Source organism: Engystomops pustulosus, chromosome 1 (genome assembly GCF_040894005.1).
Source record: "Engystomops pustulosus chromosome 1, aEngPut4.maternal, whole genome shotgun sequence".
Classification (NCBI taxonomy): Eukaryota; Metazoa; Chordata; class Amphibia; order Anura; family Leptodactylidae; genus Engystomops; species Engystomops pustulosus.
In genome coordinates, this window is record NC_092411.1 from 93,035,964 (window position 1) to 93,060,079 (window position 24,116).

The window sequence follows — 24,116 nt, forward strand, 5'->3', positions numbered from 1 at the left end:
ATACAAGATGACTACAACAGTCACAGTGCCTGGATCTACGAGTGCCCCTGGTTTACTATGCTTGAGTTTAAAGGGAACCCGTCACCAGGAGACCCCTTTTTTAGCACCCCCCTGTCCCTATAGAGCATTGTACATACACTGCTAAACATTTTTTAAATGAAAAATCTGTTTTACAGAACAAAAGATAAGTTATATAACCTTACAGGTTAAAAGACTAATACCACCCACTACCTGCCCTTCTCCCGTCATTTTCACGCCCCCTGGCAACCCCCCCAGCAGATGTCCACCAACCGTGTCCTGCTCGTTGTCCGGAACTCTCGCTGACCGCGTCAGGCATTCTAGCTTCTGCTCGGTCAGCATTTTTCGCAACGTGCTCACGGACATGCGGAGATGAAGCGGGAGCAGGGAGACTAGACAGTGAGGCCCCGGGAGCTACGAGGGTGGGAGTTGGGGAGCCAGGGGGCGTTAAAATGATGAGAAAAGGGCGAGATTAGTCATTTGAAAATCACACAAGGAGCGGTTTCCCGAGGGTGGGGGGACTACTCCTTTTCAGCCCTGCTGAAGGGGTGGCTTGACTAGACACAGAGCATGCATGTTTGTAAGGTAATATATAACTATTGTTCTGTAAAACTGAGGTTCCCTTTAATGGTAAATTTCTTAACAAAAATCTGACTCTCTGTGCATAGAGCTGGTTATTTTTGTCTATTTTTGGCAATAAATCACTTCATTATAGTTTCAGCAAGTTATGGAACATTTTTACAAAACAGCAAAAACATGACTATTTTAACAGGTGAATATAAGACTATGGGGGAGATGTATCATACACCAGCGCTCCTGAGACTAAGGCTTCTTGATGTATTTGGTGGGCGTCAATGCCGTGGGGCATAACTGGCGTAGTTTTGTGTGAAAACCAGCAAGCGAAATAACGCATAAAGCAAACTGAAGTAGAAGCAGTGATACGTCTCCCCCCATGTCTCCTGACTTGGTAAAGTTTATGTATAAAAATAAACTTGCCTTTGAACAAGCTGCACAATACTTTGTGTGTTCATAAAAAACACCTCCCTGTCCGCTTTTCTCTGCAGAGTGGCGGCATAGCTATCAAGAATATTGGCAATCTAGAAACAGCAGAAATACTTCATTAGACAGTACACACACAGTTGAATGGTCATTAACTTTTCAACAAACTTTGCATAATTCAATAGTTCAAGTGCATACAAGAAACTAACAGTTTATCAGAGCACAGTGGCCCTAATCTTTGACTCTTTGTGAACTTTCATGCCAATATATATATACAACATACTCATCCAAGCATGTTTCAGACAAACATTCATAAATATGTCTACGGCAGTATTAAGGTTGTGTGATATGTGCTTAACCGGGTTAGATTATAAATTATACGGGTAGATGTCGGCCCATCCATACCTGCTGGCTAGGGAACTGGCACAAAACGGAGGTGATATTGCTGGCATATTGGGCCATCACTTTCCGTATAGCTTTCTCTACAGTAGGTGGAATTCTCGTGGATACACTGGTCATAATCTCCTGCAGCTCTAAGAGAGGAAGAGAAGGATCTCGCAGCGTCTTCATCAGCTTGTGCACCCACTCTTTTACCTTACATTGGAAAATACATTAAATGTAGAAGTGGAACAGACAACACAAGACTAATAACATAATACATTGAATTCAGCCCCCTAAAGTAAAATGGAAGACTAACTTTGGTAGTAAAGTATGGCTCTGGCAAACAGTATCCATTCATCACATTGTTCAGATTCTCAAGCACATTGTGGAACACCTGATGAAGTTTCTCTCCAATGATGGGCAGAGTCTGCTGAGGAAGGAGGTCTCCAGTGTACAGCTCTGCCTATATAGCAAACAGAATGATACAATATGTTTAAAGCATACTAAAAAATGAACATATTTGTTAGAAAGCTTAATTACCGCATATACTCGAGTATAAGCAGAGTTTTTCAGCACACAAATATGCTGAAAAACGTTAGCTTGGCTTATACTTGAGTCCATGAAAAAAACAACAACTCTGTACTCACCATGCACTGGCTATATACAAAGGGACTGCTGGTTATATACTAGGGGGCTGGTTATACACTAGGGAGGCTGTGACCAATGCATTTCCCACACTAGGCTTATACTCCAGTCAATAGGTTTTCCCATTTTTTTGTGTTGTGCCTCGGTTTATACTCTGGTTGGCTTATATACGGTAATAAAAAAAATTATACAGATTTATATATAGTTAAAACCAGGTGGTTAAATACATTATATAAAAAGAAACACCTGTTTTAGGTCAGTTAGAATTAACAAAATTATTTTTTACTTGCCAAATGCCAGAATAATGAGAGAGATAATATAAGGTGATTTCATTATTACTTACATTTTATAAGTATTTGGTACCATTGCCCTTAAACTGTATGACTTGGGTCAGACATTTTGGATATCCTTTCACAATATATACACTCACCGGCCACTTTATTAGGTACACCATGCTAGTAACGGGTTGGACCCCCTTTTGCCTTCAGAACTGCCTCAATTCTTCGTGGCATAGATTCAACAAGGTGCTGGAAGCATTCCTCAGAGATTTTGGTCCACATTGACATGATGGCATCACACAGTTGCCGCAGATTTGTCGGCTGCACATCCATGATGCGAATCTCCCGTTCCACCACATCCCAAAGATGCTCTATTGGATTGAGATCTGGTGACTGTGGAGGCCATTTGAGTACAGTGAACTCATTGTCATGTTCAAGAAACCAGTCTGAGATGATTCCAGCTTTATGACATGGCGCATTATCCTGCTGAAAGTAGCCATCAGATGTTGGGTACATTGTGGTCATAAAGGGATGGACATGGTCAGCAACAATACTCAGGTAGGCTGTGGCGTTGCAACGATGCTCAATTGGTACCAAGGGGCCCAAAGAGTGCCAAGAAAATATTCCCCACACCATGACACCACCACCACCAGCCTGAACCGTTGATACAAGGCAGGATGGATCCATGATTTCATGTTGTTGACTCCAAATTCTGACCCTACCATCCGAATGTCGCAGCAGAAATCGAGACTCATCAGACCAGGCAACGTTTTTCCAATCTTCTACTGTCCAATTTCGCTGAGCTTATGCAAATTGTAGCCTTAGTTTCCTGTTCTTAGCTGAAAGGAGTGGCACCCGGTGTGGTCTTCTGCTGCTGTAGCCCATCTGCCTCAAAGTTCGAAGTACTGTGCGTTCAGAGATGCTCTTCTGCCTACCTTGGTTGTAACGGGTGGCGATTTGAGTCACTGTTGCCTTTCTATCAGCTCAAACCAGTCTGCCCATTCTCCTCTGACCTCTGGCATCAACAAGGCATTTCCGCCCACAGAACTGCCGCTCACTGGATGTTTTTTCTTTTTCGGACCATTCGCTGTAAACCCTAGAGATGGTTGTGCGTGAAAATCCCAGTAGATCAGCAGTTTCTGAAATACTCAGACCTGCCCTTCTGGCACCAACAACCATGCCACGTTCAAAGGCACTCAAATCACCTTTCTTCCCCATACTGATGCTCGGTTTGAACTGCAGGAGATTGTCTTGACCATGTCTACATGCCAAAATGCACTGAGTTGCCGCCATGTGATTGGCTGATTAGAAATTAAGTGTTAACGAGCAGTTGGACAGGTGTATCTAATAAAGTGGCTTGTGAGTGTATAATATAACAATAGTTGGAAGGAATTTGGGCCTGTTTCTCCTGGCAGAACTAGTGTACCTGAACCATGTTTATAGCTGCCTTGTTCGGGCCTGATTTTTTTACGACTTTCTGCAAAGTCAAAAGTTTACATAAATTTAGATTACTATGCCTTTGTGACATCATGTGACATCATGTCATTGAAAGCTTCTGATAGGCTGGCAACATCTAAGTAAGTTAGAAACACCTGAAAGGCACATCTGAAACACACGGCTTCTTCATGAAAAAGTCTAAAGAAATCAGCAATGATATCAGAAAGAGAATTGTAGACCTGCACAAGTCTGGTTCATCCTTGGGGGCATTTTCCAAAAACCTGAGGGTGTGTTCACATGTGGCCGTAACACATGTGTTTTTAAACGCATCAAAGCAGCTGAGAAGAGGAGTTTTGGCTGAATACATAGCCTTTAATACTGTCAGTATCAGTTACTCCAAATGAAACATAAAAAAGCAAGATTAATGTTTCATTAATGCACACAGGGACAGAAGCCTTTATTTCTGGAGACATGACCTTTGGTCAGACGAAACCTAAATTGAACGGTTTGGCCATAATGGCCGTCGTTACATCTGGAGGAAACAAGGAGAAGATTGCAGCCTGAGAAGACCCAACTGTGAGCCATGGAATGGTAGCATAATGTGGTAGGGTTGTTTTACTGCAGGAGGGACGTCACAAAATAGATGCATAATGAGGAAATAACATTATGTGGCAATACTGAACCGACATCTCAAGACATCAGCCAGGATGTCAAAGCTTGGGTGCAAATGGGTTTTCCAAATGGACAATGCCCAAAGAATACTGCCAAACTGGTTACAAACTTTAAGGAAAACAAAGTCAATGGCAAAGCGAGCAAAGCAGCTACAAACATGGCTCAGTTATACTAGTTCTATCAGGAGGAATCGACCCAAATTCCTACCAATTGTACCAAATACTAATGAAATGTATGTGAACTTATGGCTTTGCAGAAAGTAAAAAAGATCTTTAAAAAATTTTCTCCCTCTCATTGGTCGGGCATTTGGAAAATATAAAATAATTTTGGTAATACTATTTGACCTAAAAGGTTTGACTTATTGGACCTAGGTTTATTTTAATTTCATGTCAGATAAAAAAAAACACTACTGTATATTCGTTCAGCATGGTTTTTCTTTAAATAAGACACCAAGAAACCTCTAAAGCAATATTAGTATAGGAGCAATGCAGTAAACATATCCAAACACATAACTTGACACTACATTTATTACTTACTTGATGAACTTTGGATGGATCATCCAAGTCAATACGAGCCACCACACAACCAGATTCTAGAACAGCACCAGGACGTTTCACGTAGTGAATGTGACCAGACTCTTGTACTTGTAATGTCATCACCATCTTCATAACCTGCAAGTTCATTACAAAACAAGTTGAATTTCTGAATGCCAACATTTTGTGGTATGTGTGGCGTAAATAAAATTTTAACCTAATTCTGCAAGACTGTGTAATCACTACAATTTTCATTGGCACAATGGACATTTTCTATAAGGGAAATCTGCCATCAAAATCAAGCATGGATAAACCAAGGACACTTGCTCATAGATCCAGGGACATGGGCTGTGGTAATCTATATATATATTTGTAAAATAAATTTTTACAAGTATGCTAATGAGCCTGAGGGGCTCTGGTGGGTGTTTCCAGAGACCCTCAGTGATGTCTTTTCATAGGCTGTTACAATGAGCAAAAAATGTCTCTCCCTCCTCCCTCTGCCTGTGTTATGTAGCTAAAGCAGGAAGTGAAGGACAAGGGGAAACCTGGTCTGCTCATTGAAACTTCAAATAGACAGATGTAAGGGCTGTCAAATGCAGTCAAATGTAGATATATACCTCTATTTCTGCAAAGCAATCTCCAGCATTGACATGTGACCCATCCTCTACTGTGTACTGTAGTAATTTTCCAGTAGAAGGGGATCGCAGTACAGTGGGGTCATTTTCCTTTTCAAAAACACAGGTCTTGTTACCAATCGTGACACGATAGCTGCAAAATCACAGAAATTTTATAATTTAATTACAAATTTAAGGGAATTGATTATCTGTTTTGATTATACAAAGCTGTTGTCAGTGTTAGATAGCAGCTCCCCGGGACAGGTTAAGCAATTCTTTATCTGGAATTTAGCTGGACTTGGCGCAGTTGGGTGCAATACTGTGTGATATCACTGAAAGGCTCCACAGCCCATCCTTTTAGCTATAAGTAAAAATTAGAGCAGGCTTCTGTAAGAATACACAGCAGTTACTCAGAGCAGAAAAAGGGGGGGGGGTTAGCAGCTTATTTAAGAGATCTGACATGTGTGCACCATTGTACTACAGGTCCAACTACAATCCTGGAATACAAATTAATTTTTCACAATCATTACAGATTCTGTTACTGGAATAAGTACTCCTTATATTGGTCTTCCTCCAATTTTATACACAATCCCTTCCTAAAACATTGAGAGAGAGAAAGACAGACAGAGGCTGTGTGCGTCTCATCACATGACCCTCCATCTCCAGTCATTTATGGATAGGAATAGCTGCTGCTGATGAAGTAGAAGACATTTGACTTTAATTTATTAAGAAAGCTGAACAGATTTATATTGGCAAGTTACCCAACATCCCGCACATTAACGTAGAAAACGTAAGTAAAAAAGTAAAGTGACCAACCCCTTTAATACATTATTTGTAAAAATGAATTAACCCACTAAAAATGTAACCTGCCCTGCAAAAACAAGCCTTCATTTGGCTAATCCAATGTAACAGATAACCAAAAGAACGTAATATGCTTACCGATCTACTTCTTCCTTCATGTATGTGGTGTAGCTGTTCCCATCATAAGACAGTAACAAACCACCATCACTCAAACGATGTACGTCTATTTCTATGTGAGAGTTATTCATGATAATGACATAGGTAGTTAGAGATTGTCTGGCAACCTGCATTATGGAAACACATTAATAAAAGCAGAATATAAATGCCTTGCATTCAACATTATGCACCATGCATACAAATTAAACTAGCACTAGAGTTGTATCTTATGTATATGCCTTTTGCTGGATTTATTTAGGGTTTTAGACAATATTTACTCCTAAGAGAGCTTGGATTTTTGGAACAGATGCAGTTCAATTATGCCAATTGCACCAAATTATTGGTATAAAAGATGTTAACCTAGATAAGGCATAATGAAGACTACCAGTCTTCAAATCCATAAGCACAAGAAAACTACAAAAACTATAAAATTATTACTCTGGGTGAAGGGTTTCACTTTCATCTAGAACTCTGGGTGATACAGCTTCTTTCTTTGTAAAATACAAAACACAGGACACGCACAAGAGCAAAAACTAAAGAATTTTACCTTTAGAGTGTATTTTACACTTTCAGAAATAAGCTCTACATCCACAATGTTAAGTAGTGTTGCTGCAGGAAGGACTTGACCTCTTAAAAATAAAAAATAAATATTATATAATATACAAGAATACAAGGACAAATTCAACAGAATTATATACAATCCACAACTCAGAAAACTATTGAATATAAAGCTAGTGGTGACTTAATTGGAACGGTAAGGTTTCCAGTGAAACTGGAACAAATACATATAAACAATAGCTTACCTTTCTAATGAGTGCAGAAACTCATTCATACAGGTTTGAAACAAGGCATCTGCAACATTCAGAGCACCACAGACCACTCCAAGCATAGTATCTGGTTTCTCAGCCTAGAAACAAAAAAAAACAAGCTTTACTTTGTGACTTCCAGGTGTGAAGAACTGAGGTCACAAGCTTTTGTGGAACACCTTGTTCATTTAGGATAGTCCATGCACTGGCTTGGACTTCACAGAGTGACCACAGTACAGAGGATGCGTCATAATAGTAATATATGATGCAAGGAGTCCCTATATCCCACAGAACAGCAGTGTTGTTCTGTTCCATGTAGAAGAAGGGACACATTACCTTATATTCTGCTATGATGTTTGGAGTTATTTCCTTAGCACTGTGGCTGGTCTCTGAACTCTGGCCATCCCATGATCTTTGATTAATCGACCACAGCCATGTGCTTCTAGCCTTAAAAGGGTTTTCCCACGAATTAGGCCCTATGCACGGGATAGGGCTTAACTTGCTGATCAGTGGGGGACTCAGTGCTGAGACCCCTACAGATCACGAAAATGAGGGGTCCGGAGGAACCCTTGCTGCTCCGTCAGATTAATGGAGCAAACAGAGGTTGGCGAGCGCTGCGCTCTGCAATTTCTAATGTTTTTCGCGATCTGTGGGGGTCTCAGCACTGAGACCCGCAGTGATCAGAAAGTTAGGGTAGGGCATAACTTTAGTTTGTGGGAAAACCCCTTTAAAAGGACATCTACCACCAGGATTAAATACTTATGCAAATGAGCATGAGGGGCTCCATGCTCCATTAACACCTATGGAACCTGGAGCCCCTCAAGCTCATTTGCATACAGTGCTTCATCCTGGTGGTAGATGCTCTTTAAGCCAACCATAAACATTAGATGTCCATTAGCTGAACGTGTGATTTTGAAGACACCAGGCGACAAGCTATGTGGAGTTCAATTATATAATCATTTGTTAAAGGGTGTCTAAAAGAGGGTTTTCATCTTTCATCTATAAACCAGAAGCACATGTGTATGGGGAAGTCAGCACAGAAAGCTGCCTTAAGGCTCAATGCATATGTCCCCTCCTCCTCCAGCTGGAGAAGGCCTGGTAGACCCTGCTGACCCCTCCCCTCTTCATAGGGAGCTGAGCAGCCATGCTTCAAATCAGGACTGGAATAGGACCTATAGGAAAGCCCTATATTTTGTTATGTGGCTGTAAATGATAAAATGATAATCCACAGCTATTGAAACTTTAAATTTAGCCATTAAGACTATTCCTCTAGTTTGACTAACATTTATCCATTGGGTATAACCAGCTTGAGTGCATTAAAAAAAAAGTTGTTTGTTACCCGGACTTTGTCAGCAATCAGGTGATCCAGCCACCCAGTGTCAATTTCATTATTTTGGAAGCTCTCGGTCTCCAGTAATTTAATGAGGTATTCTACTGTTGTCCTGAAATCTCCTCTTATAGATAGCTCTTTAAGAGCCACAACCATGTTCCTGTAAAATGGAAAGAATATGATGGGTTATGCCACAAATAGTTAATAATAGAGGAGAACTAAATTATTAAAACCACATCATAATATAAATATTAAAAATATAATATTTTTTATATTTTTGTAACTTCACAATCAAGTCTTTTCCTCCCTCCATGTTATACTTGTGGGTTACCTATGGGTCCTGAGTCCAGACATGCACTAAAAAAAGATAACAACCCTCCTGGGCTCTACTAGCTGTCCACCTCAGGGGGATAAGCACACTTAATCATCATTTTGCAGCTTTTAAGATAAGATGACTGACAGCAAGGCAACTACACCTACTCCTTCCAGATTTCTACAGCTTTATAACCATGCAATAAATAAATGGCACAAGTTTCATCATGTTAATGATCTGCACCAAGTCAGATTAAGTTATTACCAAGTCCAAGTTATATCTAATTCAATGATTTTTTTTTAAGTTGCAAAGCCCTTGGCAGGATTGTACATTAAGTGAACTCCTTACGAGATCGCCTCTTCACGGTTTTCTCCCCAGGAAAAGCAATGGCCAAACTGGGAATCAGCAAATTCATGCAGGCCACCAGCAGCTGCTACACTGAAGTATCCCCACACATTCTTGCTGCTCCGAAAATTCAGTTCTTGAACAGTTCCTGAACTGGGCTTGAAACCCTGTAAATAAAATAAAAAGTTAAAAGGGTTGTACCATTGTTTTATGTTTTTCTCCCATCATCTATTTATGTGTCCAGTGGGAGCTCCAGTAGGAACTTAAAGGTGATGCCAGGTGAAATTATCGATATAGGGCATAACAGAACATATAACAATCTGATAGCGTGAATGTTCATTGAAGGTTTTAGCCAGTTTGTAACCATACAGCTGCATTATAAGCATCAGATGCCTTCTTTGTCAAAATCTGTAAAGTTATTGGGGGAGATTTATTAATCTGTCCAGGACAGAATTATGTCATAGTTTGCACAAAAAAAACTGTCCGCACCACATTTATAAAGGGTTTTAGATAGTTCTCTTTCTAAAACCTGTCTAGTTTGACAAAGGGAGTAGCCTGGGAAAAGGGGTGTGGTCTCACGGCAAAAAAGGTCCATGCACCAAAAATACTGCTGACCCGACAGAATTGTGTTCCAATTTTCTCTCATAAACTAAGCCGACTAATAGGAGGTGCAGAGTACGACTAGACAGTCTTATACTTCACCACATTTATCTGCCAGCACCAGACACTTACACTAGATATATGAATCTGGTGCAAAATAAGTCTAACTGCACTAACCATAGGACACTTTTTATAAATGTGCCACTTTGTGTCCTCATCCCAAACAGCACCACTGTGAAAAATATTTTCATCAAAACTTTTACCTAGCACAGTCATCCTCACCTTATGTAAATTGTAAGCCCTTTAAACCTATTGGTTTAACGCTATAAATCTTACCTCATCAGGATTCTCGCTGGTTATTCTGGCAGCAATAACATGACCTCTTGGGTTTGGTGCATTGTTGGGGTTTTCAAAGCATATAGGGAAATCTCCCCAAGGAGTTTCTCCATACAAGACTCTTATATCTTTTATCCTGTACAAGGGAACCCCCATTGAGATCTGGGTAAGAACATGAGAAAACATAATGTTACCTTCAAACGGCAAGACAGTTTTCCAGGCAAAATGAAGATTTGACTCCTAACAGTCCACTTAAAAGAAATCTCCCATCAAAATCAAGCAATAACCCAGGGGCATTTACTCATAGATATGAGCACTATGACAATCTTCCTATATTTGTTATCCATGGCCTCCTTGCTTCTAAAATCAAATCTTAAACTTATGCTAATGAGCATAAAGTCTCAGAGGGTGTTACTAAAGCTCCTCCCTAATTTACAGGCCATTACACAACTTCACAGGTTGTAACACTCTCTCCCACCTCCATTCTGCTCCCTTAGCACCCACTTTGTGACATTACAACAGTCCTTCTGGATCATTAGCATAATTTTAAACATTGATTTTAGAAGAAAGGAGGCCAAGGATAACAAATTTGTTAAGACTACCACAGTCTTGGAGCCTGGATCTATGAGTAAGTGTCCCTGGTTTATCATGCTTAATTTTTATGGTATATTTCCTTTAAGAAGTAGTAACCTTAGCTTTTTATGGCCATAGTGAGCCTGGATTTTATAGTAAATATAAGATAAAAAATATATAAACGGGAATTATATTTGGATTTAAAAGAAGAAAGGGAACAGATGAATATAGGAAATACCGTATATATGAACCGTACTTAGAGACAACACGTACTGTATAAAGTTTAAGAGTGTTTAAGAGCTCTGTGCCAGCAATATCCTGCACCAGCTAACACTGTACACTGGGCACATTACCCCACACTGACAGGGCCGGCAGTACCACCAGCGCCATAGTGCCGACCACGCAGCTTATTTTTGGGGAAAAGAATTGACTATTTTATACCTGCAATTGAGCAGCAGGGAGGTTGACGTCACAGATCATTTCAGTACATGGATGTTCCACCTGCAGTCTAGGATTCAGTTCCAGAAAGTGGAAGCTCCCATCTTCACTGTAAAGATATTCGACAGTGCCTGCACTAACATAGCCTACCATCTTAGCCAGGCGAACTGCACACTGAGGAAAAGAATAGAAAACACGTATCTCAGTTGTTAAATGTGCAATTACATAGTGCTATGCTTTCAGGAGGGTCAGTGTGTCCGAGTACACTCAAAATAAAACAATTCTTGCAATAAGTTTTGTGTAATCAAAAATTTACTTATATTTCCTTTAATATTTCTTGGATTAAGCTACCATCTGCAAGGTATGCCCTTATTTTTCAAAAAAGAAAAAGCCTTTAAAAATTATGTATAACGAGTCTGATGGGCTCCAGCTGTGAATAGAGCCTGGAGCCCCTGAGGCTTTTATGCATAATACTTAAAGATGGCTTTTGGTAAAACCAAGGGTATAAGAAACTAAAAAAAGAGTGAATTCTGCCAGAGGGTGGTCACAACAGCATGTAAGTGTACTTGGATTACAATCTGTGAACCTGGTGGTAGGTTTCATTCAACAATGAATCAAGTACATATAAAAACAAACCTGTTCCATGTACTCAAAGACAGATGGAGTAGCAACAGTAGGTGGGGCTTCTTCAATGATCTTTTGGTGACGTCGCTGTATGGAGCAATCACGACCAAAGAGAGATACAGCATTTCCAAATTGATCGGCCAATATTTGGACTTCCAAGTGTCTGGCATGCTGAGCTAACTTCATCACAAAGATAGGGGATCCTGGGACTTCGGTTTGCACCTAAAAGTAAAAGAAAAATACAGCAGTACAAATAAAATGTGATTCATTCAGTTTCGGGCTACAAAAATCTTGTACAACACAGACAAGCTCAGAAAATAGCGTTGCTGTGCCATACAATTTAATTCAAGGCTACAATGACATGTGTGCAATTTGTATCTACCGTCCCCCAAAACTAGAACAAATAAAAGTTGCAATGGTTGTTCTTTTGAAATGTCTTACCTGTCTAAAAAGATTTGGAAAATCTTCAGCTCGCTCAGCCATTCGGATGCCTTTACCCCCACCACCCTCAGATGCCTTTATCATGACTGGGTAACCAATTCTTTCTGCAGACTGGATAAAATAAAGTAAAAGCAACTTCAGTTTATTAAATATACAATGCGATTAGAAATTGCTACGCATGAATTCCGACAGGTTAACAGCATGAATCGTCAAAATTTTAACTTTGAGTGTACCTTTGAAGGTCTTTGCATTCTAGATGTAGGGGCTGCTACACAGATCCAGGTGCACTTTAAATTTTCTTTCTAGTCCCCATGGTTGTGGAGATATCAGTTCCATTATCTGACCAGTAATTTGTGTTGTATTAGAAAGGAGGTGCTGGGAGAATGTGTTATGTTAATCTTCTCTCATACTGTCCAATCAGCAGCAGGCAATGTTAGAGAAGCTACTACGAACAGTAGTCAGTTGTGATTTCTCTATGCTCATCTGTACTATTGTGTTTAACTCGTCTGGCACAGGTCCCGAGTCTACTGCTCCTGCGCTAGCCGGGACCCTTGGGAGAAGTGAGGTGCAGTTCGTTACCGCTTATCCCTTCTCAGCTCCTCCCAGCATCGCCCTGAAGGAGCACAATGCACGAATAGACTTAGCGGTCACGTGACCCCGGGTCTAGATAGGGTTAACAGAGCTGCTGGGTCTAATAAGACCCGATAGAGCTCTGATCAGAATACCCGGTCACAGGTGGTCATTTCAAAACTTGTAAAAGAAAGTAAAAACTTATACAAGAAAAAAAAATAAAGTAAAATAATAATAAAAAAAAAAAAAAACAACTGTGAAAATGTTCCCCAGGGGTCTTTTATAATACAGTAAAAACACACACCAAAAATACTAATAAATATTCATAAAAATACAATGACATTTCCACATATAATTAAAAAAAAACCACGACACTACAAAAAGCATCGCCAGTCGCCCCGTTTGCTTGAGACTATACATATTATATTTCAAAACGACCAAAACAAAATAGGAAATTCATAATGTTCATTTTCAGTTGATTTGAAAATTTTAAAAAAGAACTATAAATTACAGTATATGAGTATAAGTCGACCCAAGTATAAGCAGGGGCCCCTGATTTTATTACTAAAAAATTGGGAAAACCTATTGACTCGAGTATAAGCCGAGGGTGGGAAATGCATTGGTCACATGCCCCCTAGTATATAGCCAGCAAGCCCCCAGTAGTAAATAGCCAGCCCCCTTTAGTAGCTAGCCAGCCACCCAGCCCCCTTTAGTAGACAGTGCCCTTCAGTAGCCAGCCAGCCCCCTTTAGTCGCTAGCCTGACAACCCCCTTTAGTATACAGACAGTGTCCTTAAGTAGCCAGCCAGCCCCTAGTTTGCCCAGCACTTATAAAAAAAAAACAAAAAAACTACATATTCTCCTTCGGACGGTAACAATACTCGTCGCGGCTCCCCGATGCTCCAGTTCCCGTGGCTCCTCTTCGGTCTTCTCTCTGCTGTAACAGCCTGCGTAGACGCTGCCATGTGCTCATGGCTTATACAGAGTAGATGAGCAGAGCACATGGCTATACACAAGTATACACGGTACAAAAAAAGCCATTTTTCCACTTTCAGCTCCAAATGAAAATAAAAATGAAAAAAAAAATGTTTAAACTTTTATTACCTCTTTAACTAGCTCTATGCGTACCAAAAAAACACTGCAAAAAAAATTAAGGTAGCATGCAAAGAAAAAAAAATAAGTTATGGCCCTTAAACCGTCGCTTACGAAAATTCTTTAAAAATGCCTGTTCTAAATTGTTACATTACATAAATATAACCCCCCCCCCCCCATTTTTACCCTCCCCTCCGCTACCCCAAACGGATGCATATCGGTGCTTAATTTTGTTTCCTCCCTTGTCCCCCTTTTTCCCTTTGTTTTGTATTGTTGCGCTTTATTATGAAAATTAATAAAAACTTAAATATGAAAAAAAATGCCTGTTCTCTAGAGCCTTTTCAGGCCGCATCACTAAGGGGTTGATTAAACACAATTAAACAGAATGTACATGCAAATGGGTTGTGAAAGCAAACGCAACGTTACCGCCACAGCAATGTCAATGCAAATATGACAACATGATGTAAATGTGGTGCAAATGCACAGACACTGGGGCAGATTTATCAAGTTGTCAGAATATTTCTAGTTGCCTATGGCAACCAATCACAGCTCCCCTTTAAAATATTCATGAGCACTGGTAAAAGGAAAGCTAAGCTGTAATTGGTTGCCATGGGCAACTAGAAATATTCTGACTCTCAGACAGCTTGATAAATCTGCCCCACTGTGTAAGCTCAAATGCAGTATTACTGCAAAAGAGATTTAAACATAAAATGTGATGTAAAAGTACATTTAGGCCAACGTGACGTGGTAGGGCAGATTTACTTTCCCGGTCCATTCGCGATCAAGCGGCGCGTTCGCTGTGGAAGATTTGAGGCTTCCGGCGATTTACTAATGTAAATGTGATGTAAATTACATTTAGGCCAACGTGACGTGGTAGGGCAGATTTACTTTCCCGGTCCATTCGCGATCAAGCGGCGCGTTCGCTGTGGAAGATTTGAGGCTTCCGGCGATTCACTAAGGTAGTTCCCCCGATGTCCACTTAGTGTCGCTGCTGCGCTGATTTCCGTAGGAATGCACTGAAGTTCACCAAGCCAGGCCAGGTGCAGGTGAGCGCGTCAAGCGACACTTTTTTTTTTTTTTTTTTTTGAATGCGGTGGTTTTTCCGAAACAGTTGGGTTTTCGTACGGCCAAGGCCCCCGATTTCCGTCGCGTGCACGCTGGCGCCGATGCGCCACAATCCAATCGCATGCGCCAAAAACCATACATGAACACAGCATCTAGATGAGCATAGAGATTGGACAGTGTGAGAGAAGATTAGCATAACAATCACCTCAAGCCCCAGCACCTCTTCTCTGATAGAACAGATTATAATGGGACTGATATCTCTACAACTGTGGCGGCTAGAAAGAAAATTCTAAGTGCTCCTCAATCTGTGTAGCAGCCCCTACAGAACTTTAAACTGCAATCCTTTTCTGCTGCAACCCATAATGGTTATAGATTAGCTTTTTGAAGAATGCAAGATTCAGCAAATCTATCGAGAGGTGGTCACTACTTAAGACATCTGATACATCCTACTGGAGCTCCTGCCTGTATTAAATGCAAGTCGTAAAAGTTTGCCTTAAATGTCCTCAATGTATGTACTTTCCAAACAATTACCTCTAAGCCTTCATCTACATCTTTTAGACAACCTCGTTGATAAACTTCAGAAGGGACCCCAATAATGCTTGGCTTCTGCTCGTCTTCCAAGTCACATTCTAATGTAAGTCCTGAAGAAGGAAACCTAATTAGTAAATTACAATAAGATTCAGGTTTATTTAAATAATTCTAAACTTCTTACCATCTCCGCTCCAAGGCAGTGTCGGGATTCCTACGGTCTGTGCAACAATTGTAGAGGCCACTTTATCTCCCAGTGCCCACATTGCTTGACTGGGGGGTCCTACATCAAAAACAGCTTTTATTTCTGCAATATCTAGGCTTAAATGATTGCTACCAGCATAAGAAAAAGCTAGACCTTCAGGTCGCTAGGACAATTGAAAAAATTAAAAACTTTGCATAAACAGCAAACACATTAATTCCACTGTACCATTATTTAACACAAAGTAGTCCATAATGTAGAAGTAATGTGTGAAAAACTAACTACCCTTTTACTGCTTCAATAGGAATTAACCCCTTCCCGCCAATGCCCTTTTTCGTTTTTGCGTTTTCATTTTTCACTCCCCACCTTCAAAAATCTATAACTTTTTTATTTTTCCATGTACAGAGCTGCGTTGTGGCTTATTTTCTGTGTAACAATTACACTTAAATATGGTGGTATTTAATATTCCATGCCCTGTACTGGGAAGCGGGAAAAGAAAATCCAAATGCAGTGAAATTGGTAAAAAAAAACGGCATTTGCGCCGTATTTATGTGGGCTTGGATTTTATGGATTTCACTGTATGCCCCAAATGACATGTCTACTTTATTATTTGGGTCGGTACAGTTACGGGGATACCCATAATTTGTATAGGTTTTATAATGTTTTCATACATTTACAAAAATCTTCTGGCGCTAATAACTTTTTTATACTTTGGTAAAAAGAGCTGTGGATGGTGTAATTTTTTTGCAACTTTTGATGACATTTTCAATGTTATAATTTTTAGGACTGTATGACCTATTGATCACTTTTTATAGAATTTTAGATTTTTTTAAAAATGGCAAAAAAGTGGCATTTTTGACTTTCGATTTTCTGTTACGGGGTTAAACGCAGTGAAAAACCATTATTATATTTTTATAGATCGGGCATTTTCGGACGCGGCGATATGTGTTTATGATTTTTACTTTAACCCTAGGTTGTATGATTGATCCTATCATATACTTCTATACTACAGTATGGCAGTATATGGGGATTTTCCTCCTCATTCATCACAATGTGCTGATAGCACATTGTAATGAATGGGTTAAACCAAGTCAGCTTCGGGTCTTTGGAAGACCCGAGGCTGTCATGGCGACGGATCGCTGCTCCCCAATGACGTCACGGGGAGCGACAATCCCTGGCAAAATGTCGACGCCCATGCGCCGCCATCTTTTTGAAGCTGCCGGCGATCAGCGGGTGCTGGCACCAACCGCAAGTGTTACCGGTAAGCCTTTGCTGCAATATGCTATGTTACCGGCAATGGAGAGGGCTAACGGGCTGAGCTCTCTCCATAGCCGCACCCGGTACATGATGTAAGGGGTTAAAGGAGGTAAAAGCAGCAGCCAACCCATGATAAATGTAATCATTAGGAAGTGTGATTGCTTCTACGAGAGTGTGGTCACATGTTCCGCTAGTACTGCATTTACAAACGCATTTCTACAGTACAGGGGTGGGCCTCTGCCCGATCACATATGCGTTACAATGGATAGGCACGCGATCGGTAACCAGAGCCCAGTGTCTTGCATTAAAACAACGCAAGATGACGGATTCTGGTTATCGATCGCGTGCATTTACATAGGGTCGCGGCATGCCTCTGTACCTTGGAGCTGCGTAACCTCTACAAGATTGCAGACAATCTGTCACCATATTTGCACATATACAGCAAGTGACAGATTCCTATAAAGCTCTATTAACTGACTGACACCCTCCTTTTAGCTAAAAATAGTTTCTCTTCCATCCACATAAATCGCCTTTTATCTTCTATTACTTGGCATCAGATGGGGGCGTGCCCTTCTCGGCCGGCCCCTCCAATCTAATCCTGCCCATGCATTATGCGTCCTTACTGTCACAGTTCATGTCATGTGACCAGAGTGACATTATCTCAGGTCCTTTAGCATCTTAACAATAAAAACTCACAGAAATATCGTAAACACCAAAAAACATAACTTTTATTAATTCCCTTTTAAAAAAGAAAAAACGAAAGTTTTTCCTTGGACTTTTGTCCCATTTATAATAACAACATACAATAGTAGTGTCCTGGTAGGTTCAATATTTGTTGGGCCAAGGTCAGACCCAGGACTCTATTTATTCCATGAATATGGTTACACTTGTGGTGTATGTCTATATGACATGAATCACCTAGACCCACTAACCCTACGCGTTTCGCCGCTGGGGTATTGCGGCTCCTCAGGGGTCTCACTGTGGGAAAGCGGAAGTAGTCTCCTCACAGAGTTAAATCTTTACAGCAAAATAATGAAAGTGTATCAAGATGTCGTTCGTCCGATATATACGTATATGTATAAGAAGTTCTTATATGCAGTATTGCACTTGCCCATATGATTAGTTATAAATAGTGCCACATCGTTTATACCATTATGTGTTGATAATTACAAAATGGTACCACATGGTTAGCAGACACCAAAACCAAAGGAAACAATCATAAAGTGCATCTGTGTCTCTATTAATCTCATATACGTATCAGTACAAGATAACCATCTATTTTCGGACCCAGCATAAAGCAAGCTCAAATAATTTTATATCCTCCAATGCATAACCATCAATTGCACCCTTGTCTATATAGTACATACATTCAATTCATAATACATACATTTAATTCATGGTATGGAATTTTATAGGGAACAGATATATACAAGGAAAAGAAGGATTTCAAATCATCCATAGGTATTGCACTAGCCACAGTGTTTCAAAGTGCTATTGCGCAGAGGATTAGATACTATATCAATGTGCTATATTGCACATGTCCCTTAACCTCTAGCACCATCCCCAAAGAAGTGTTACATTTTATATCTTCATAGTAACACCTAAAAAGTAACGGGTGGCAGGATACTTAGCTTATGTGTGGATACCGACGCCTGGGCAGGATTGTTTGGACGCATTTTAACAATAGCAAGCTATGCTCCATGCATTTATCTGATCACATGAAGTCACAGCTGCCTCCATAGACTTCTACTGATCTCCATCCTCCATGGAGGCTGCTGTGATTTCATGTAATCACATACATGGAGTACAGTTTGCTATTATTAGAAGGCTGAAAGACCTGCGATGATGTCACTCTGGTCACATGTCATGAATGTAACACAAGGCACCGTAAATTGGCACAATATTTCACATCTGTACTTAGGGACCGTCCGCTAATATTCAATTAAAGCTCAAGTACAAGGAGGCAGAGCAGGGATTTGAAGAGACACAGAGCTGTCAGTCAAAATAATGGGGCGTGGCTAACTGTCAGCCTGAGAGAGAGAAGAGTCACAGATACCAGACATCACAAAAGTGAATTTGCATATAAGAAAAACCTTTGTAATTAAGGTACAGTGCTTCACTAGCAGCTAATTTTAGGTGATATGGGGAGGACTTGTAACCCTTTATCAGCAGGCACGGTTACTCAGGGGGGGTCAAAATCTAGTGACAGGTCCTCTTTAAATACTAGTCAGATAAGTTCACAATAGAAGATAATACCTCTTATGAAAATATAATTACATTTACTAATGATAACATCACAACTTATTTAACTATGTATATGTATGGAGCCAACGGCATAGACCTCCATGATCTGACTCCAGACCACTGCCACCTATGGTCATGATGCTACCCTACAGTGGTAGAGGGTGGTGATGTAATGTGTGGTTGTCATCTAAAGTTGTATTTACCTAATTTTGTGGCCCCTCAAGATCTGATTATTTAATGGAAAAAAGTTGGATTTTTATTTTCACTTCAATGTAAATAAATAACAAAATAAAATACCACTGTGTCTGTAGAATTGACACAACATTTCTTGAAAATGTTTCTTTAAAAATCTAAGCTTTTTAATAAAAATAAAAAAAAAACCATAGTGCCACAGGAAATATGTTTATGTCTCCAACATTCTCTAGTTTAATTTATGGGAAATTACCCATGAATGCAATGTTCTGTTTCTGCAGAAGTTCTGGAAGTTTGGGATTTTCTGAGGCATGACCCCATCCAGCCCACACAGCCTGTAAGAAAGATTTATAACACATGAAAGAAAGCTGCATAGCATATTAAAAATGGAAACAATTAGATCATTCCAAATATGTGTTGCCCAGGAACACAGCACAGAAATTATGTAATATACAGTGGGTAAAAAAGTATTCAGACTTTATATTTTTCAAGCTGTGTTTCATTGCAGCCAATTTTATTGCTAATTTATTGAAAAAAAAAAACTGAAATAACACATGGTCATAAGTATTCAGACCCTTTGCTGCGACACTCTGCTGCTGTTTAACACACATGCTGTACATTTCCTTCTGATCCTCTTTGAGATGGTTCTAATTCTTCATTAAAGTCCAGTTGTGTTTAAACTGATTGGACCTCACAGCTCACAGTGCATTTCAGAGCACATGAGAATCATGAGGTCTAAGGAACTGCCCATGGAGCACAAGGACAGACTTGTGGCACAGTACACATCTGGCCAAGGTTACAAACAAATTTCTGCATCATTCAAGGTTCCTAAGAGCCTCCATAATCCTTAAAGGACACCTGTCATCAGGTCTCTGCCACTAGTCCTGTCACCTCTACCTGTTGGAGCAGCTCACATGGATCCCAGCCTTTATCTAGTTATTTCATACATTAATCATTGTAAAATCATCTTTTCTTTATTATGTAAATGAGGCTGGTCACATGGTCAGAGGCAGTGATGTCACCCCTGTTATCCCCCCCCCTGCTCATGTCTGAGTGTAATGTATAGTAAAGCATAGTTAGTGTGAATGCTGCATCTGCTGACATGCTGCATCCTCCTAATATACAGGTGAGAGACACAGACATCAGCTACACATGAATCTGACATGTTCTGCTGTAACATGGCTGCCTGGAGCTGTTATATCTCTCCTATACACACACACAGGCTGCAGGGGGCAGAATAGAGTGGACAGCTTGAATATGCTAATGCTTCATTGGACATTTCACAGGTCATTTGCATACAGCTTTAGGGCCTCATTGCTTAGGTTTACAGCCATGTAGAGGGACAATAAAGGGATAGAGGCAATGCTTTCTAATGGAAGTTTATGAAAATACATTTAGTTTAGGGGGGTTATTTTGCATGACGGGTTCTCTTTAACTGGAACAAGTTTAGGACATCCACAACTTTTCCTCAAACTAAGCATTCAAGGGAGAAGAGCCTTAGTGAGAGAAGTAAAGAGGAACCGCAGTAACACTGTGGCCAAGCTCCAGAGACGCAGTAGGGGGATGGGAGAAAGTTCCACAAAATCAACTATCACTGCAGCCCTCCACCAGCCGGGGTTTTACGGAGTGTAATAACGAAAGCCTCATCTCTGTGCAAGACATATGAAAGCCTACATACAGTTTGCAAAAAAAAAAAAAAAAAACACATGAAGGACATGAAGGAAATAAGATTCCCTGGTCTGATAGGATTAACAACAAGCAATTCTTTTCAAGTGGCAAGCATGGAGAGAACCAGGCACTGCTCATCAATGCCAACTACAATCCCAACAATGAAACATGGAGGTGTCAGCATCATGCTATGGGGGCAATTTTTAGCTGTACAGGAAGACTTGTTGCAATTTATGGAAAGAAGAATGCGGCAAAGTACAGACATATCCTGGATGAAAACCTCTTCCAGAGTGCTCTGGACCTCAGACTGGGATGAAGGTTCAACAAGACAATGACCCTGAGCACACAGCTACCATCCAACCTGAGGGAACTGGAGGGGATCCCCAAATCTAGGTGTGAAAAACTTGCTGAATCATTCCCAAGAAGACTCATGGCTGTACTAGCTCAAAAGGAGCTTCTACTCAATACTAAGAAAATGGTCTAAATACCATGACCATGTGATTTTCAGTTTTTCTTGTTTAATAAATTAATAAAAATATCTACATTTCTGTTTTTTTTCTGTCAAGATGGGGTGCAGAGTGTACATTAATGAGCAAAAAAAGGACTTTTTAGATCTCCCACTTGGCTGCAATGAAACAAATAGTGCAACATTTCAAGGGAAATGAATACTTTCTGTACTCAATGTATCTTCATATCTCAGTTGCAACAATGAAACTTTTATAAAGAGCTAAAGAAACTTGCGGGCTTTCCAATTTTCTCAAAAAACAAAAACAACCTGGTGTGTTGGGGCAGGATGGAGAAAAAGTGTACTTCGCCAGGACCAGTTCCACATGTTGCAGCTCCTATTTGGTTCAGTGTCTATGATCATGGGACAACTACAGACAATCTAGCTGGCAATGTCCACCAACCAACTGTGAGGTGTGATGCAGAAATGGGGAAAATAAGGTGGGCTTTATCTATACCTTATTGCTTTTACCCCTTTCCAACTGGGGGTTTGCCAAGAAAAACAATATGAATGAATACCCATATTATCTACATATAGCTACATTTTGTGGATACTTGCTTAACCATGCACATTTACCTGAACTGGAATCCTTTTAGCAATATCAACAATTAGCTCAACATTGGCATAGTTGTTATTATTTGGTCCTCCGGGGACTGGGACATAGTGATCAGCCATCTTGATGTATTCTGTAGAAGATATATGTGAACGAGGAAGAAGAAATTGTCATAAACCAAATATTAAAATGATCGTGGAATAATTACAATACCTTTGGTGATTTAAGGAAAATGGAATTGCAAATGACATTGGCTTTATTGGATTTCACAATATTTGGGCTGTGATGTATTTAGTATGGACAGCTCTCCCAGTTTTCCCTGTTGTACAGTGGTGTAAATACCTGCATTGGCTTTAAGATCTTCTGGGGTAACCATAACCACAAAGCGTATTGCCCGCTCATTGCGGAACATTTCATAAGACCATCTTCGAATAGATCGCATACATTTGACAGCAGCAATGCCATTGTTGGCAATAAGTACCTGGAAGAACAAGGTATGTGAGAGGGCATTGTAGGTAGAAAGACCAAACATAGAACCTGAAGGTCATGTGTGTCATTTCTTTATTAGCAAACCACACTGCATTCTTAGAAATGTTCCCATCTAGGATTTGCCCTTCATTTGCTGCTGAAGTTCAAAACCACAAACATCTTATCTCAACTTTACTATGTATGAGCATACATTTCGGTATGCCCCAGAAATGAGCAAGTCTTTAAAGAACACTGAACTTGTACTATATAAATGACATACAATAAAATTTTTCTTCCACAATTACAGGATTCAAAAAATAAACATTACATCACTAGTGAATAACTTACGGATCATCCCATACTTTACACCAAGAAAATGTACTGAAGCATACAGTGACATTTCCCACAAAAAAAAAAACCACACACCTTTTCAATAATGCGGTTACCACCAAATCGTGTCACAAACTCAGCTGGGGAAGCAACTGTGAAGTCACGTTGTAGATCCAGTTTCTTGTGCTCTCTGCCCTTCTTCACAAGGTGTAATCCAGACATGCTGGACCTAGCAAAACCAAACAAATTACAGTATAACATTTTGTTTGGGAACTGATTTTTACATGTTATTTGCAGTTACGAATTTGTGTCTCTCCCCCCATAAAATTTTTTTCTTCCCCCTTTCAAAATTCGATAATAATAATCGATTCTTGAGGAATTTATGTCACACTGAATATGTACAATATCCAAACACTGTTACATATGCATATTTATAATCACCAAGGTGGAAAACGATACATAGTGATGGCGTGGCCACATTCTGGTGCAGAGAAGCCACAGCTCGGAAAAACCATCATCATACATTCCCTGGCAGTGATAAGCAAGTCACACAACACATTACACAGCGCTGGCCTTGGACAACAGCAAAGGCTCATGTGCAAAGGATAAATTGAGCTACAAGAATATGCACCGCAAGACAGCTGCAACAAGGTATAAATCTAGAGATATATGGTGACTGGGCAATTACAGCAACCTCTAGGTTTTAGATTTTTCTATAGGCAAACAAACAGCACATAGTTTATCAGATGCTCACCAAACTCTTAGGTTATACATCTGGATTAATCACCTTTAAGAAAGCATCTCTGACAACAGTCAACTTCTGTTATATGGCGCCTACTGGAGTCTTTCAATTACCATGTAAGCCTTGGCTGCATTGGGTTATCTAGAGCAAAAGTTTCCCTATGAATGGGCAACTCCTTGTGGGCAGCCTACATGCATAAACAGGCGGTCCCCTACATAAGGACACCTGACCCCTAGTTACAGACGGACATCTCCAACAACTGTGACCTCTGGCAGCTTTAGTTTTGTCCTAGGCTGCGATGATCAGCTGTAGGGTGTCTGTAATGAAGCTTTTATGGGAAAAAATTATAGCACCCAGCAGA

At 40.2% G+C, this 24,116-nt stretch overlaps 1 protein-coding gene across 6 annotated transcripts in view; it reads right to left on the minus strand.

Moving 5' to 3' along the window:
* The window catches only part of ACACB (acetyl-CoA carboxylase beta), a 68,059-nt gene that overhangs the window by 23,231 nt on the left and 20,712 nt on the right, over positions 1-24,116 (minus strand). For all 6 annotated transcript variants that reach the window (XM_072147496.1, XM_072147479.1, XM_072147487.1 and 3 more), the window contains 20 exons: positions 23,110-23,242; positions 22,558-22,696; positions 22,239-22,348; positions 19,743-19,824; positions 15,779-15,877; positions 15,598-15,707; positions 12,341-12,451; positions 11,912-12,121; positions 11,279-11,449; positions 10,265-10,426; positions 9,332-9,495; positions 8,680-8,830; positions 7,338-7,441; positions 7,082-7,163; positions 6,517-6,662; positions 5,581-5,731; positions 4,967-5,101; positions 1,715-1,861; positions 1,423-1,611; positions 1,015-1,115 (listed from right to left, as the gene is read on the minus strand). In XM_072147496.1, coding sequence (XP_072003597.1) covers positions 1,015-1,115; positions 1,423-1,611; positions 1,715-1,861; positions 4,967-5,101; positions 5,581-5,731; positions 6,517-6,662; positions 7,082-7,163; positions 7,338-7,441; positions 8,680-8,830; positions 9,332-9,495; positions 10,265-10,426; positions 11,279-11,449; positions 11,912-12,121; positions 12,341-12,451; positions 15,598-15,707; positions 15,779-15,877; positions 19,743-19,824; positions 22,239-22,348; positions 22,558-22,696; positions 23,110-23,242 — 2,697 coding nt within the window. The remainder of the gene's footprint in view (positions 1-1,014; positions 1,116-1,422; positions 1,612-1,714; positions 1,862-4,966; positions 5,102-5,580; positions 5,732-6,516; positions 6,663-7,081; positions 7,164-7,337; positions 7,442-8,679; positions 8,831-9,331; positions 9,496-10,264; positions 10,427-11,278; positions 11,450-11,911; positions 12,122-12,340; positions 12,452-15,597; positions 15,708-15,778; positions 15,878-19,742; positions 19,825-22,238; positions 22,349-22,557; positions 22,697-23,109; positions 23,243-24,116) is intronic.